This window comes from Leptodactylus fuscus, chromosome 7 (assembly GCF_031893055.1).
Source record: "Leptodactylus fuscus isolate aLepFus1 chromosome 7, aLepFus1.hap2, whole genome shotgun sequence".
Classification (NCBI taxonomy): Eukaryota; Metazoa; Chordata; class Amphibia; order Anura; family Leptodactylidae; genus Leptodactylus; species Leptodactylus fuscus.
Window position 1 is genome coordinate 120,381,159 of NC_134271.1, and position 17,164 is coordinate 120,398,322.

Here is a 17,164-nt window from a genome sequence, read left to right on the forward strand (position 1 = left end):
TTAGCACCACAACCGAAGGACACCATAAAAAAGAAAAATTACCATAACAAAGAGGAAAATCTGCTTTAGGCTAAGGCCCCATGGGCCGGAACCGCCACACTAAAACGCTGCGGGAACAACCACGGCGTAAACGCATTGCGGTTCTTCCCGCAGCACTTTGAACAGAAAGTTTGCGGAGTTTTCCTCCACGGACTTTCTGTTACAATTATATCTATGGGAAAGCCGCCGGCATTTCTGTAGATACAATTGACATGCTGCAATTTTCAAAACCGTGACTGTTTTGGAAATCTCTGCGTGATCGCGCTGCGATTTTTTCTCTAAAGTGGGCATGGGATTCGCATGAATCCCATCCACTTTGCAAGTACTGTAAACTCTGCGATTTTGCCTGCGGTGTTTCCGGCCCGTGGGGCCCTGGCCTTTTTAGTAGCACTTTGTGCTATTAAATTTAAAAAAAAAAACAGCTCTCAAAACAGAACATACAAAAAACCAGATGTGTCTGATCCTGGACCACAAAATGGCCTGGTACAGAAGGGATTCATTCCTTTTAACTACAAAGCCAGTCTTTACTTTTCTCAAAATGACAGATCTTCCCTCCAATGACTAAATCCTTCTGTTATTATTCCAGTTATCCACAAGCTAGAGGATAACTCCACTATTCGTGGGGGTCCAACCTTTGGGTCCCCTCTAACCACAAGAAGGGGCATAGATTTAGGGGGTGCAGTGGTAATAGTTGCAACCTGGCTCTGGTCCATTAAGGGGGCTGAATACAGATTTCGCACTGGAACCTAGGAGCATCAAGTTACGCCTGTGATCACAAGAATGGGAGTCCTGTGTGTCTCTTATAATTGGAGAGACATGTCATCCATGCTCAATGCCACTTTGTCATTCCAAAAGAGATAGTACTTGGCATCCATACAGGGTACACAAGACCCCCATTTCTTGCTATTGCCATCACTGCTATCAGTTGGACACAAACCAGTCACACAGTTAACCTCTCGCCTGTGACCTTAACATGGTCGCTTTTCCCATGTGCTAAAGCTGAAGGTTTACCATGATAAAAACATTTACTAACCTGTAGATCTCTTCCCCATAAGGAAACCTACCCCAGCTCTAAGCTTCAGTTTTATTGCAAGTTCATTACAGTCCAAAATCCTGGCTTAGCTTTGCTGTATAGAGCCTAGCAAGCCATACAGTATGCTGCAGTGTTTACACCGAGCCAAACCTCAGGGGCTCTGCAGACATTTTATTTATATATACATACAATCCTGGAATGGGAATTCGGCTTTGTAGATCCATGCGTTGAATAAAACCCTTACACTTGACTGCTTATTCTCATTACCATCTTTTAGTCACCCTTCACTAAATGGCTGTGAACTCGATCACATGTTTCAAGAGTTACTCAATGAAAGGTTTGTAGAAAACATTAACAATTGTGAAAACAGAACATGGGTTTCGGCCAAACATTTACCAGGATCTTACAGAATAGGATTTTTAGGGATAAAGGAAAATCCATCAAGAACATTAATTTTTCTTAGAATATTACTTTTGACTTGCTTGTTATGTGATCAATGCATAAAGACATTTGGTTTAGTATAAAGGGTGTGACTACAGACCTAGAGATTTCAAGAATTATTAGTCGGTGATATAACTTGATTCTAGTAGGATATTATAATTAATAGTGAAAAGTTATCAACAACCAGGCAATAAAATGGATCATCTAGGGTATAATATATAACGTCATGCATCGTCATGGTTAAGGTGACTAAACAACTCAAGAGGGGATTATTTTGTTTTTACATAAAGTGCATTGCAAAACTTATACAATCAAAGAGTAGAAGACAAGGCTACTAACCTGGAGGAGGAAGATCAAGCTGCAAGGCATGCAATTTCCCATTTCCTTTAGACTTTTGCCTGAAATCATCTGTAATGCAAGAATCAGGCCCCAGGTTAGTAAGGCTAGATGCTTTGGTCCTACCCCCCAGTCTAGGGAATGATGATGGCTCTTTGATATAATCACGTATAGGCCTCCCCCATGATCTAGGATCATCCTCAAAAGGCTTTGTAGGCAAAGGGAGAATTCGGTGATGAAGCTGAGGGCTGGGTAGTCGTGATGAAAATGGAGATGAGACAGGAGACACCTCTTTATTGACATTACTACTTGATGAGAAGGAATGACGGGGCATGGGACAGTCTACAGGGGGGATGGTGAAAGGTTTCTCCACTTTGCTGGCAGATTGAGATGTGGTCGATAAGTATAAAGGTTCCTGGGAACTAGTTCCTTGTTTAACCGGACCATGTCCTCCTTTGTGATCAAGCTGCCCTAACCAATACTCCGTCTCATCCACATTATCGCTTTTAAGAACCCTAAGGAGGCTCTTGTTAACAAATCCCTGTAATTGCAGAGTCTCCTTATCAACCAGGTTTTCCACCTGAATGGGTTTCTCAGAGTTTTCGTCTTTGTCCTTCACAAAAGTCTCATTTAGATTAAGTACATCAACTTTACTGACAAACTCATTTGACACAGCAGAGTGGACAGTGGTAACATTTTCACATCTGCCCTCCTTAGAAGAGTCATCTGAGAAGCTATAGGTAGTTACTACTCTCTGCACACGAGGGCTGAATTCTTGGACTTTGGCAACAACAGTCTTAACATCTCTCTCCATATAGGATTGGTCACTGTCAATGTATTCCAGGTTGCCTCTGTTTAATAAGTCACTGTGAGCGGCAATATCCTTCTGTTGGTCCTGCACCATCCTGAGAACATCTTGAAGGTCCCCCATAGGGCTACCATTTTTAGGAACATAAGGGTAGTCACCAAACACATCATTGTCATACAAAGATTGTGAACTGCCAGCTGTTGACCCAGAGCCAAGAATCCCTGAACTCTCGCTGGGTCTACCATGAGAGTTTTTTGCAGAAAGCCCAGAAACATAAGCATCCTTGTTCTCCACCGACTTTAGTCTTGGACGTAGAAAGTTATCTGATGATCCTGCCAAAGAAACCTTGATTGATGGGGTCTTCTCTCTACTACCCGTTTCGGGAGCGCCTTTCCACTTAATTTTTTTGTTTACAAAATCCTCTATGCTTTCTTTTCTTCGGCTAAACCTTCTTCCTTTTTTCCCCTTTGATGAGAGAGCCTTCTTTTCTACTGAAGCAGTCAATGACTCTTGGAAATCAAATGGGATGGAGGATTCATCCAGAAACGAAGATGCTCCAGCCAGGTCCTGAAATTTACCATCCTGATTACCCATTTTAGATCTGGGGGACTGGGATGTGTTGAGGAGCTCGAACAGCAATCTATCCTTAGCAGCAGTGAGCTTGTACAGCTCCGTGAGCAGGTCCCGTGTGCTAGTTTTCCTTAAGGCCTCGGTAAAGCTTCCATAAGGTGGATCCCTGTGCTGTGCATGCTCTGTCTCCTCCCTGACTTGAAAACAGTTATCGAAGCATGCTCCAGCCTTGTCTCGAGTTACACAGCATTTGTATGAGAATCCCCTGACATTACCCCGAGGAAGATAGAAGCTGACGTAACAGAGCTCCATAATGGGTTGGTGCAATTGGAGGATGGAGTTATTGCTCTCCATTATACGCCTCTAATTATTCCAAAATTTAAATAATATTGTCAGTGTTCTCTCTGCTTCATGACATGGCATGTGATATCCAGGCGGAGAATCATCTGACCAACGTCCACAATAACTTATCCTGTTAGAACAAGAAAAAAAAAAACAGTGTGTCAGATGCAGTACCCACAATGAGTCACTTAACATAAGTGCTATTAACCATATCCTAACTCCCTAGGACCTCATTTAACTAAATGACAATAAAAAGGAACCAGCGGCGAAAGCTAAAGGACGGTCCCCCAACAAAATATTGGAATTGCACACTAAAATATTGCCAAATAAAAATTCCCACATTATAGTCGAATTATATATAACAAGCATCTGCAGCATTTCCTTATTAACATTCCATATGCAAATAAAAATATATAATAAACATGAATAAAAATATAGTAATATTATTAATACACTTATAAGGCATCAATATGCAATGAAATAAATATGAGTGAAATAAAATTAAAGACCTAGATTTATATAGAGATGTCAGGATTATAAAACAGAATATTACTATTTAATAAATTTAAGCTATCATTGTGAGTAAAGTCTATATTACAAAAAAAAAAAAAAAAAAGTATATACATAGCCATCTATGTTCATTCATACAGATGCAGCTGAGATAAAACGGTCTCTCGCTTTGCAGATTGCAATATGGTGCAAACTCTATGTTAATATAATACAGTAGGGTAAACCCTTAAAGCGCAGTCCAAATATTATTATTATTATTATTATTATTAATAATAATAATAGTAATAAAAGATGATACATTGTTATGATTTGTACAAAATGACAAACTCAGCTCAACTACATCTTAACATAGACACAGGATAAAATTCAAGGCACAAGCAAATAACCAGAGGACACACATGATACTGGTTAGCAAATAAGCGCTTTAAATATTAACCCTTCCAGATCTAATCGATAAATCACATTAAAAAAGCAAACCGAGCACCGCACAACACATCCTGACTCACCATTCCTGACAAGTGGACGGAGTACTAGAGGAAATTAAGCCAGCGTCTCATCCTGCTGCTTAGCAATAAGTGATCAGGAGCAAGGTAGCCACCACATAAAGGAGCCAGCAGATCTATCTACATTGGGTGGGGTGTCTGTAAGAACTGACAGTAATTCATAATGACTATCATTCCACCTCTAGGGTGAGACGGCGCACTGAGGAGCAGAAATACATTTACAGAACAGGGACCTACATCATTACATTGAAATCAGGATGAAATGAGGACACTGCCTTGTTGTGGGTGGTGTATTCCTCAGACAGAGGGGACATTAAGCTTTGGCAGACCTATCCCCTAAACTCAAATTACATTAAAGCCCCACAAATAAAATGTACCTTGGCCAGTAATCACATTAATGGCTTCTGTCAAGACTCTGGTGAATGTCTTGATTTGATTCTCTGCAGACCGACAGAACGCCCAGAAGAAGTTAAATATATTAGTCTCCTGCTACCCTTCTCTGCCAAGACACTGGCAACTAAGGCACAATCTGACGCAGCAGGTTGCCCACGTCTAGCTTGCCATATATCAGAACCACAGCGGTGAAGGTGTTGATGAATACAATGACTATTATAGTCGGAGTCCAATTAGATGAATACTGAATAGCCTAGCACTACATCAGCACTACACAGTATAATACTTGCTTTGACGGGGGGTCCTTATACAATATCTTATTCAATACTCAGAAATCTGTAGCCAAAAGAACATCATAAAGAATTTAACTTTAAGATCACTGGGTGATGGGAAAATACCCTGCACGACCATAGCCAAGCTGTCATTTGCGGCTCTTGGCATGGAGATCCTTCAGCTTTGCAATGAATAGATAGAAGAGTAGCCCAGACTTAAAGGGGTATTCCAGTTATTCCAGTCATTTAACACCTATGCACTCCATCACTGGAGTAATGGCTGGAGTAAAGGTTTACTTATACAGTCCTATGAAAAAGTTTGGGCACCCCTATTAATCTTAATCATTTTTAGTTCTAAATATTTTGGTGTTTGCAACAGCCATTTCAGTTTGCTATATCTAATAACTGATGGACACAGTAATATTTCAGGATTGAAATGAGGTTTATTGTACTAACAGAAAATGCGCAATATGCATTAAACCAAAATTTGCCCGGTGCAAAAATATGGGCACCTCAACAGAAAAGTGACATTAATATTTAGTACATCCTCCTTTTGCAAAGATAACAGCCTCTAGTCGCTTCCTGTAGCTTTTAATCAGTTCCTGGATCCTGGATGAAGGTATTTTGGACCATTTCTTTCTACAAAACAATTCAAGTTCAGTTAAGTTTGATGGTCGCCGAACATGGACAGCCCGCTCTCAAATGATCTGAAAACAAAGATTGTTCAACATAGTTGTTCAGGGGAAGGATACAAAACGTTGTCTCAGAGATTTAACCTGTCAGTTTCCACTGTGAGGAACATAGTAAGGAAATAGAAGACCACAGGGACAGTTCTTGTTAAGCCCAGAAGTGGCAGGCCAAGAAAAATATCAGAAAGGCAGAGAAGAAGAATGGTGAGAACAGTCAAGGACAATCCACAGACCACCTCCAAAGAGCTGCAGCATCATCTTGCTGCAGATGGTGTCACTGTGCATCGGTCAACTATACAGCGCACTTTGCACAAGGAGAAGCTGTATGGGAGAGTGATGAGAAAGAAGCCGTTTCTGCACGTACAAATAGAGTTGCCTGAGGTATGAAAAAGCACATTTGGACAAGGCAGCTTCATTTTGGAAACAAAAATTGAGTTGTTTGGTTATAAAAAAAAAGGCGTTATGCATGGCGTCCAAAAAGAAACAGCATTCCAAGAAAAACACATGCTACCCACTGTAAAATTTGGTGGAGGTTCCATCATGCTTTGGGGCTGTGTGGCCAATGCCGGCATCGGGAATCTTGTTAAAGTTGAGAGTCGCATGGATTCCACTCAGTATCAGCAGATTCTTGAGAATAATGTTCAAGAATCAGTGACGAATTTGAAGTTACGCCGGGGATGGATATTTCAGCAAGACAATGATCCAAAACACTGCTCCAAATCCTCAGGCATTCATGCAGAGGAACAATTACAATGTTCTGGAATGGCCATCCCAGTCCCCAGACCTGAATATCATTGAACATCTGTGGGATGATTTGAAGCGGGCTGTCCATGCTCAGCGACCATCTAACTTAACTGAACTTGAATTGTTTGTCCAAAATACCTTTATCCAGGAACTGATTAAAAGCTACATGAAGCGACTAGAGGCTGTTATCTTTGCAAAAGGAGGATCTACTAAATATTAATGTCACTTTCCTGTTGAGGTGCCCATACTTTTGCACCGGTCAAATTTTGGTTTAATGCATATTGCACATTTTCTGTTAGTACAATAAACCTCATTTCAATCCTGAAATATTACTGTGTCCATCAGTTATTAGATATATCAAACTGAAATGGCTGTTGCAAATACCAAAATATTTAGAACTAAAAATGATTAAGATTAATAGGGGTGCCCAAACTTTTTCATAGGACTGTATAAGAGGTACAGTATATCATCATCATCTTTCTGGGCATTTATAGTATCTCAACATCAATGCATACAGATCTCCACCAATATCATTCAGGCTTCAGGCACACAAGGCTCTTTCCATAATATCCATTATTACGGATCGCTCATTACTGACATTATACAGACCCATTCATTTATATGGCCCCATGTATACTACCATATTTTTTTACGGATCCATGTTAGTGAAATAGAAAAAAAAAGACATATGGATCAGGACCCATCATTGTCAAAGTTTGCAGCTCAGTCTCATCTATTCTATGGATGACATTCGGATCTGCACATGAACATGGTCGTCTGCTTGTGGCCTTACGCTGGGTTCACACTAGCGTTCGGGTCTCCGTTCTCAGCTTTCCGTCTTCTGCCGGCAGAAGACGGAAAGCTGTCAGAGCGGGTACGGCCGCGAGCGGCAGTGAGCGTTTTATGCTCTCCGCCGCGAAACCGTTTTTTTTTTTTTTAAAACCGGACACAGAGTACTGCATGTCCGACTCTGTGTCCGATTTAAAAAAAAACAAAAAAAAAAACACGGTTTCACAGCGGAGAGCATAAAATGCTCACTGCCGCTCACGGCCGGACATCTTTCAAACCCATTCAAATGAATGGGTATGAAAGAGTCCTGCAGGTTTCCTTATTCTGCCTCTGTTTTGTGCAGGAAACGGAAATCTGCAGAACGGAGACCGGGCGCAGATGTGAACAAGCCCTTAGTCTCAGCGTACCATACAGCTGAGTTTTATAGTTAATGGACATGCCACTTAAAACTTTCAAGTCAAAAGGTTTTTTTGGCCTTAGCTGGACTGGATTGTAAATAGTATTTGCCAGAATAAACTACGCAGAAAAAAAAAAAAAAATCCAAACACACGTTTGTATTGAAATGATACATTAGATAAGAGTCTGTTCATCTTTTTGGTGGATCCAATAATGCGGATCTTATTTTTATGCTGCCTACACGTGCAGTGGTCATTCCCTGTAATACAAAGTGGTCATTCCTTGTAATGTCTGTTCTCTTTCTTCTCTCACTGCCTCTGAACTCCAATTTTTCCCTTCTAGGTTCACAAAAATGTGTTACTATTTCAAAAGAAAACTGGCTCGCTAGTGCCACCTATTGATGGTAGCTAACCCACCACCGTCAGAGCTGCATCAAGGGCATCACATCCAGCTAAACGAAGGGAAAGTATTCAGAAACAGGTGTCTAGAGATGGATGGCTCACTTGGTTTATATGCCCATTTGTGTTAAAAGACTCAATAAGGCTGAGGTCACACATTGTAGAAACGCCTTTTTGGGGGGGGGGCCATTGTGAAACTGCAGCTTTAAAAAAAAAAAAAAAAAAAAAAAAAAAAACCACAGCAAATTTAAAAAATGCAGCATGAAAGTTTTATCTGCATCAAGCATCTTTCGGATTGCATTTTCCCCCCACAGTATTTTACTACATGTTGTGTCAGCGTAAAAAGGTCAGAGATTCGTGTACAGGACTCCCTTCTCCAATAGGTAGGCAATAGTGAGAATTTTCTTCCTTTTGAAAGAAAGTTAGAAGGGGCTCTGTGTCTCCTTAGGGCTTGTTCACACGGGGCAAGAGGGGGTGGATTTTGGCGCTGAATGATCCGCCCCCTCACAATAGAGGTCTATGTAGACAGCTAGCTTACTTTTTTTCTTGAGTGGCATGTTGCTGCTCACGGAAAAAAAAAGAAAGGAGCTGCCCTTTCTTCAGTCAGATTCAGCCACGGCGTCCCACCTCGTGACAGTACCCCCAGGACTAGGCCCATTAATTTGGGCCTACTCCGGAGCGGGAAACTGCGACTGTCGCGGCAGGTGTATTTTGGTCTTATTCTGACGCGGCTTCCCACATCAATATCAGGACCAAAATACGCCCCCCCCCCTACCCCCCTTGCCTTGTGTGAACTAGGCCTAAGGGAGACTGTCTTAGCAAAAAGTAAATTGAGGGTAGGAGTAAATGTCTAACGCATTACTTTTATGTATATATAAGGGGGGGGGGGGGTGTAGTAAACCATCACTAACTAACTTTGGTCAGTAGGTGGCAGCAAATTGATAAATGCCCATAGGGAATTAATGCAATTAATTCTTGAGAATGTAAATATTGTTCTAAGTTGCAAAGTCTGATTAGGGGTAATTACTGAGACATTTTGGACTCCTACAAGCCTGGCAGTGTGCTGGGATTGCAGTTTTGATGCATTGCACTGGAGATAGGCAATTGCATCATCCCTTAGGGCTCGTTCACACGGGGGGCGATGGGGCGGATTTTGACCATATTTTGACTCGGGGAGCCAAGTCAGAATATGGTCAAAATCTGCCTGCCACGATGTCACGGTCGCGGCTTCCCCCACCCTGGAAGCCGACATGCTGGCTGTGGACTGAGTCTGGACATCCCTGGAGCTCCGAATGTCGAGACCACATGAAAGAAAGGCCTGAAGGACTTGTAAGTACAGCTTGGCCGCGTCTACGTGTTCCACATGGTGATACATAAGGGACTCTTATGCAGACACCTTATCATCAGAGAAATTGGCCTGTCTGTTAAGTGGAGAGCTGGAGCAAAGTATATAACTGTACTCTTAAGTAAAGACAGCATCTTCCTGAGGATTACAAATAGTATTGCGCAATACTTAGGGTGCACTCCAACGAGGGACCGATCCAGGAGAACCGTGTTCTTAAAGGACTTGTATCTGTCACCTGTTAAGTAACTGTGGGTACTAGGAGTATAGTGTTAGTTTGCTGCAATAATCTAGTCTATATTATCTTGTATTTCTTCTCTGTTATACCTTGTTGCATATTTTCCCAGATTTCTCCTCATTAATTTATTCAGTAAACTTTGTCCTGTGTGTGTCTGTGTGGCATGGTGTACCTGCTGAACCTGTGGGCCCAGCCCTTGGTCCTCTTTCATATACACCTCTTCAGTATGTTATGTTTTTCTTCAGATGAATCTATGACTATATAGATCAGGAAAAAGCAGCAGAGTTCTAAATGTCTCTGTCCAATGACAAGGGGGCAGAAGTTGCAGCATCCAGGATATCCTTGATAGCACTGAACTTGCCCACGGCGTCTGTAAGGGGCCTAATATTGGTGTTTGAAGTGTTTTTATTTTACATTTTGCACCCACAGTGGAAGCTACATTGGTACCTTGTTACTTCAGCAAAGTTACATAATTGGTTCAACGTCACAGCTACCTCCTGAGTCACTCTTCTGCTCACCACCAGGGCCCTTCCAAAAACCATCACTGGTTGAAAAGAGAGGACCCCTCTTGAACTGGAAGCGTCCCAGATACCACCATCATCATCATCATGTACATCGCAAGGCCTCTCAACACTGCCCAATATGGGAATTGGGCTGGAAGAGTCAGTTGAGTGTTTATGGCGTACAGCTACTACTCATAACCTCTGATTCCCTCCAGAGTAATGTATTTATTTAGCTTACCCATTGCTATGTCTTTGAAGTGTGAGAAGAAACCAGAATACATGGAGCAGACCCATGTAAACAGAAGGAGAACATACAAATTCCTTGCAAATCTTATCACATTAACACAATACCCAAGCAATAAAAAGTTTTGTCACCTAAAATAACCACTCAGCCCAGAACAATAACTTTGCAGTCACTCCTTCTAATTCCACATTAATTATTCATCGCTTTGTAGATTAATCTGCTTCTATTCTGATCAGCGAAGCTTAATATGTTTCTAAGAACAAAGTCTACCAAACAAAGACAGACTTTCTCTTTCCCACAAAAAAAGTCATCCAATTATAAGAAATCTGGTCACAAAGTAGGAATTACTGAACCAAGAGATGAAAACAACTATAAGGACATTAACACCAACCAGTTCCGGTACTGAGAACTTTGGCTATTTCTTTCCATGTCTTCTAATATTTAGCATTTTTACCATCCTATTGCAGGAGAAGCCCAGCCAGGTTATGCGTCAGTGTCTAAGCTTATTCTAAATAAGCAAATATAGTTGTAGAATAGTTAGCTTTAGCCTAATGTTACAGTATAATATAAAATACTAAGTTTACCCAAGCAAAATGATGTATATATAAAGGAAACAAAGTACAGCTTATCTTCTATAAAAATATTCTTAGATAAATTGCAGATTGGTGAAGGTCCGACAGCTGAGAACTCCAGAGATTAGAAGAGCCAGGGGTGCCTTGCATCCGTATCTGAATGGAGCAGCGTCATGAAAGTTTCCTGGTACTTAATTCATTTCTATGGGAGATCGCCTGAGTATAGCATTTGGCTATGCTTGGCAGTGCCATAGAGATGATTGGAGAGGCAGCATGTCTGTGCAACCTGCCGCTCCACTTAGACTGGGGTGCAACGCACCCCCGCTATTCTCATGATCCATGAAAGTCCCAGCAGATAAACCACTACTAATCAGTAACTTACTCTCTATTCTATGGATAGAGGATAAACTGCATGTTACATGCCCAGAATTTAGTGGAAAGTATCATTTTAGTGGCATTTTTTATTAATTAAACCAGTTGCATATATTAATTGTTTTTTATCCATTTAATTTTATTCTAGTTCATTGTGGGGTGTCATAGAGTAGGTGTAATAGAGGGGAGAAGGTGAGGTGTGACCATCACTTATTGTGGATGATCCTATGTCAGCTATACATAGGTGTTGCCTGCAAGTATATTCCTGCCTGTAACGATTATTAGGTAACTGCTGAAAAGTTAGCCGGTAGTCTTTAAGTCCAGGGCCCCACTCGATTTGCTCGAATGCTCGATTTGCCTGCGGTGGAAATGATGTGGGAAAAATTGCGGCATTTTACAGTAATCGCAAAGTGGATGGGATTCATGTGAATTCCATGCCCTCTTAGCCGTAAAAACCGCAGCGTGGACGTGCTGAGATTTCCAAAACCGACGCAGTTTTGGAAATCGCAGCATGTCAATTATATCTACAGAAATGCAAATGGCTTTCCATTATATATAATGGTAACAGACAGTCCGCAGAGGAAAACTCTGTGAACTTTCTGTTTAAAGCACTGCGGGAAGAACTGTGATGTATTCCCGCAGCGCTTTAGCACTGTGGATCGTCCCGTAGGGCCTTAGATCCAACAAAAGGAGAAATCATTAGGCTAACTGCAGTTTACATTTCCCTCTGTTGGGCAGGAGATGGAAACTAGCTGCCATACAGCAAGTACAGGATAATCTACCCTATAGCCAGCTTTCTTAACCCCGGGATCATGCACGGCATAGAGAAGTACCTGTGTGTAAAGATGTATTGGTTGTGATAGAGCATTTCTATTTAACTCCAATATGTCTATACTTGACTTTCCTCTTATCTCGGGCATATCCAGCTCACTTGTCCCCATCCCCTTTCCATAGATTTATGTAATCTGAGTCATGTGACCTGCAGTCAGTCATTCTTAAATCAGATATAGCATTTTCATAATGAAACATAGTTCACCAGAAGGAACAGAAAGATGTAACTCTCTCCGATAAAATATATTAGAATATTTCTTATATAGTCACCTATATTATTTCTCTTATTCAATTGCCAGAGTGAAAAATACAAGATATAGGCAGTTTTTGAATATAGAATATGACATGGAAATAAAAACACTTAGAAAATATGTTTAACCTAAATAATAAGTAATTCTCTGAGAACATATTCTGTTAACACTGTAGACATGTGCTTCTATAGTAGCAGGGGCTCATGGGGCTATCAGTTGTACAGTAATCTCCATGACAGATCTCATGAAGCCCCATCCTTATCAGTTTAACGTTACATAACGACAAACCAAAGGAAAATATTACCGTATATACTCGAGTACAAGCCGAATTTTTCAGCCCAGTTTTTGTGCTGTAAAAGCCCCCCTCGGCTTATACTCGAGTCAGCAAAAAAAAAAAAAAAAAAAAAAATTTTTTTTTTTTAAGGGGGGGGGGGGGGGTCTATGACCAGCCACAATAGTAATGTAAAGAATCTCCCATAAAGTAGTGCAAAAGAAAAAAAAAAGATTTAAAAAAAAAAAAAAAAAATAGTTCTAAATCAAAGTAAAAAAAGTTCTAAATCATTCCTTTCCTTAGAATACACATAAAAGTAGAAAATGACTGTGAAACACATTAGGTATCCCTGTGCCTGAAAGTGCCCGGTCTACTGAATATAGGGGATCTGCAGTGCTCCTCTTCCGTTGGGAAGGGGTTAGTAGGAGCACTGCAGATACCCTATATTCAGCCAGGCTGAATTCCAAGTGGGGGGAAGAAAAAACACAGTCCTCAAGCTCAGGGAAGGGGCAGACAGACAACCAAAACACCCCCTCCCCTTCCCCAGCAACTACTGCACCCAAAAACTCCAACCATTTTAATTTTTGAAATTTTCCAGTAGCTGCTGCATTTCCCCCTCGGCTTATACTCGAGTCAATAAGTTTTCCCAGTTTTTTGTGCTAAAATTAGGGGGGGTCGGCTTATATTCGGGTCGGCTTATACTCGAGTATATACGGTAGTTTTCTTTTAGGGCTCGTTCACATCTGCGCCCGGGACTCCGTTCTGCAGGTTTGCGTTTCCTGCACAAAACAGAGCAGGAGACGGAAACCTGCCGGCATCTTTTCAAACCCTTTAATTTGAATGGGTTTGAAAAGTGTCCGGCCGTGAGCGCTGGGGAGTACTCTGAGTCCGGTTTTTAAAAAAAAACGGTTTTGCCACGGAGAGCATAAAACGCTCACCGGCGCTCACGGCATGATAGCTTTCCGTCTTCTGCATGCAGAAGACGGAAACCTGAGAACGGAGTGCAGAACGCTGGTGTGAACACAGCGTAAGCCGAATGTATCATTTACAGCTTCTCTTTTTCTACACTTTACCAGTATAAGTGGAGTCTAGTTGGAGCATGACTGTGAACTTGTGAAATGACATCTGTGTTTGCCACCACATCTCTTCCTACAGTGCTAGTCCTCAAAAAGGAAGCAGAGAAAACATTGCAACTGTATGATAGCTGGCTTATATGTGGCTGTTTACGTGAAAAGGGCCCAGATCGTCGATACTAATTATAGAGAAAATAGTCCAAAACATATTTGGGTAAAAAAAAAAAATCACAATTTTGTTTTATGCAAAAATTTTATTTAAAAATATGTCAATTGTGCTTTCAATAAAATTTTTTTTTGCTGTTTCGGACAATGTTACACCATAACCGTTACAATGATACCAAGAACTCCATATCGACAATGTGGGCCCTTTTCACATAAACAGCCACATATTTTTCCAAAGAATCTACATTTTTTTCTACTTCACTTATTACAGTAATGCATAGAGAAATACAAGGAAATTACCATATCATATTCATAACTTATTATAGTTACAGGGATGACCATGGTTATATATATATATATATATATATATATATATATATATATATATATATATATATATATATACTAGCTTTTACCCGCGACTTCGTCTGCGGTGATTTGAGAATTGGGCGGACACAGACGTGTGAAACTGTAAAAGTGCTTTAAAAAGTTTGGTGGGCTAGCAAATGTGATTTGATGTGTTATATTGTGTATGTTGTGATACAGACAATGTGATGTGTTATACAGCCTGTGTACAGGAGTATATATGTATCAGGTACTGTATATAGCAGTGATAGGAGATACATGTAATTATATAGTATATACAGCCTGTGTACAGGAGTATATATGTATCAGGCACTGTATATAGCAGTGATAGGTAATACATGTAATATATAGTATATACAGCCTGTGTACAGGAGTATATATGTATCAGGCACTGTATATAGCAGTGATAAGAGATACATGTAATATATAGTATATACAGTTTGTGTACAGGAGTATATATGTATCAGGTACTGTATATAGCAGTGATAGGTAATACATGTAATATATAGTATATACAGCCTGTGTACAGGAGTATATATGTATCAGGCACTGTATATAGCAGTGATAGGAGATACATGTAATTACAATGTGATGTGTTGTATTGTGTATGTATAGTGGAAAGCTATATGTAAATGTGAGTGAGTAGAGTGAGGGCTACTCCTGAGGTGACAGTAAGGAGTGTGCAGGCAGGTTGAGGCAGGAAATGCCAGGCAGTGTGTGTGAGTCTCTATATATATATATATATATATATATATATATATATATATATATATATATATATATATATATATATATATATTAAAATCAGCCATGAATAGGGGTTTGACAGATGGGCATTACACAGACACATATGATTAATTCCTTTCATTCCCTTCAGCTGAATTACATGTAATCCAGAATTAATGCTGAATATATCACATGCTTACCAGCAGGGTATATGTACTTACAGAAGGTCAGTAGTCTACATAAAATCATAGATTACCACAAGTGTAAATCTTATTGTTTAGGGGGCATTCACACTATCTCCACTGTACACCCTGAGTTTCCATCCTAAACCCTGGGAAAACTGGATAGGGAAAAGCTTGCCGGCGGTCAGCTTTAAAACCTATTCATTTGAATGGGTTTTTAAAGGTCACCGCCGGTGACCGTATTCGGCCTCTCCACCTGAAAACCGTTTTTTTTTTTTTTGCATGGACACAGTCACAAAATATGTTTCCAAGGCAGAGAGGCCACATAGAGACACTGGTGGTCACCTTTAAAAACCCATTCAAATGAATAGGTTTTAAAGCTGACCACCGGCAAGCTGTCCCCTGTCCAGTTTCCCCAGGGTTTAGGATGGAAACCCCGGGGTGGACAGTGGCGGTTGTGTGAACCCAGCCTTATTGGTAAATGGTCATAGGTACAATAGTAGAAAACTACAAATGAAAAGTAATAATCACTGTAAGGTTAAAGGTTTGAAGACAACAATCATGGAGATACACAGATCTGCAGACAAAAAATGGCCGCTTTTTGGGGATGAAGTCCATTTACAAAGAAGTTTTATTTTTTATTTTACATGCATAAGGGAAATCTGTTAAGACTGAGTTAATAAATTCCCTCCCACTGTAGTAAAGGCTGGTATAAATGGGTTAATGAACATCCTCCATTGGAACAGAAATGGACATGTGCTTTAAATGTGTATTGTCTGCTAGTTGTGTCATTAAAGTGATCGTAGATAGGACAGTGGGAAGTCATTTGTTGCCATTTTTCCTACAACTAGTACTTTCCATATTGTGTTCTCTCATTTTGTCACCAAGTATTCACTGATCAAGACGTCTTAACACTAAATGGACAATAAACTGTTCATCCACTTGCAAAAGTGAACTTTATGTCTCATATTGAGGAGGATTTTGCTCTTTATTTCTAAGTGTTACAAGGGGGTGGTGGGGAATTCAGTAGAATATGCAATACCACACATGCACCATATACTTGAATTTTCATTGCATTTTTGTACTGCCAAAATTAACATTCTGCACCAGTGCATTTTCCACAGCATTTTTTCTTGTAGTGTTTTGTTAAGATTAAATTAAATCTCATTCATTTTGCTAGGATTGTAAATTGCAACATTTTTTGATACTTGCATTTCACAGCAGCCATAAATGTTGCATTTCCACAAAGTGAAGGATCTGGGACCACTCCTGACGTGTCTGCTTTACTAAATATTAATGCATTTCCTGTGAAATAATGCTGGAGCAAATTTTTTGCAATACATAAAGCAAACATAATATACTCAGACAGTGGCGTAACTACCGGGGTAGTGGCTGCCACCGGGCCCAGGACACTAGGGGCCCAGTGGCAGCCGCAACGGCTGTTTTTTTTTTTTCTTTTCTTAATAGGCTGTTACCGGCTGAAGTTAATCCAGCCGGTAACGGGCCCCATTTACTTACTGATCCTGGTAGTGACCGGGATAGGCAAGTGACGCCATGGGCCCCACAGTCATCATTATTATACTCGGGGGTCTTTTCAGACCCCCAAGTATAATGATCGTAGGTCCAGGGGAAGGTAAGGTAACATAAAAAACCGTGTTACTTACTTCTCCAGACAGGCTTTGGGCCTACTTCTGTGACGCTCCCTGTCGTCACATGACCAGGGCCAGCATCCTGGGTCATGTGACTTCCCAGACGTCATTGAATA

General features: G+C 40.6%; 1 protein-coding gene across 2 annotated transcripts in view; it reads right to left on the reverse strand.

Moving 5' to 3' along the window:
* FMN1 (formin 1) overlaps positions 1 to 17,164 on the reverse strand; it is a 184,225-nt gene that overhangs the window by 156,985 nt on the left and 10,076 nt on the right. For both annotated transcript variants that reach the window (XR_012717260.1, XM_075282961.1), the window contains exon 2: positions 1,853 to 3,699. Coding sequence is in view for 1 of the 2 variants with exons in the window: in XM_075282961.1 (XP_075139062.1) it covers positions 1,853 to 3,581 (1,729 nt within the window). In the remaining variant the exon portion in view is untranslated. The remainder of the gene's footprint in view (positions 1 to 1,852; positions 3,700 to 17,164) is intronic.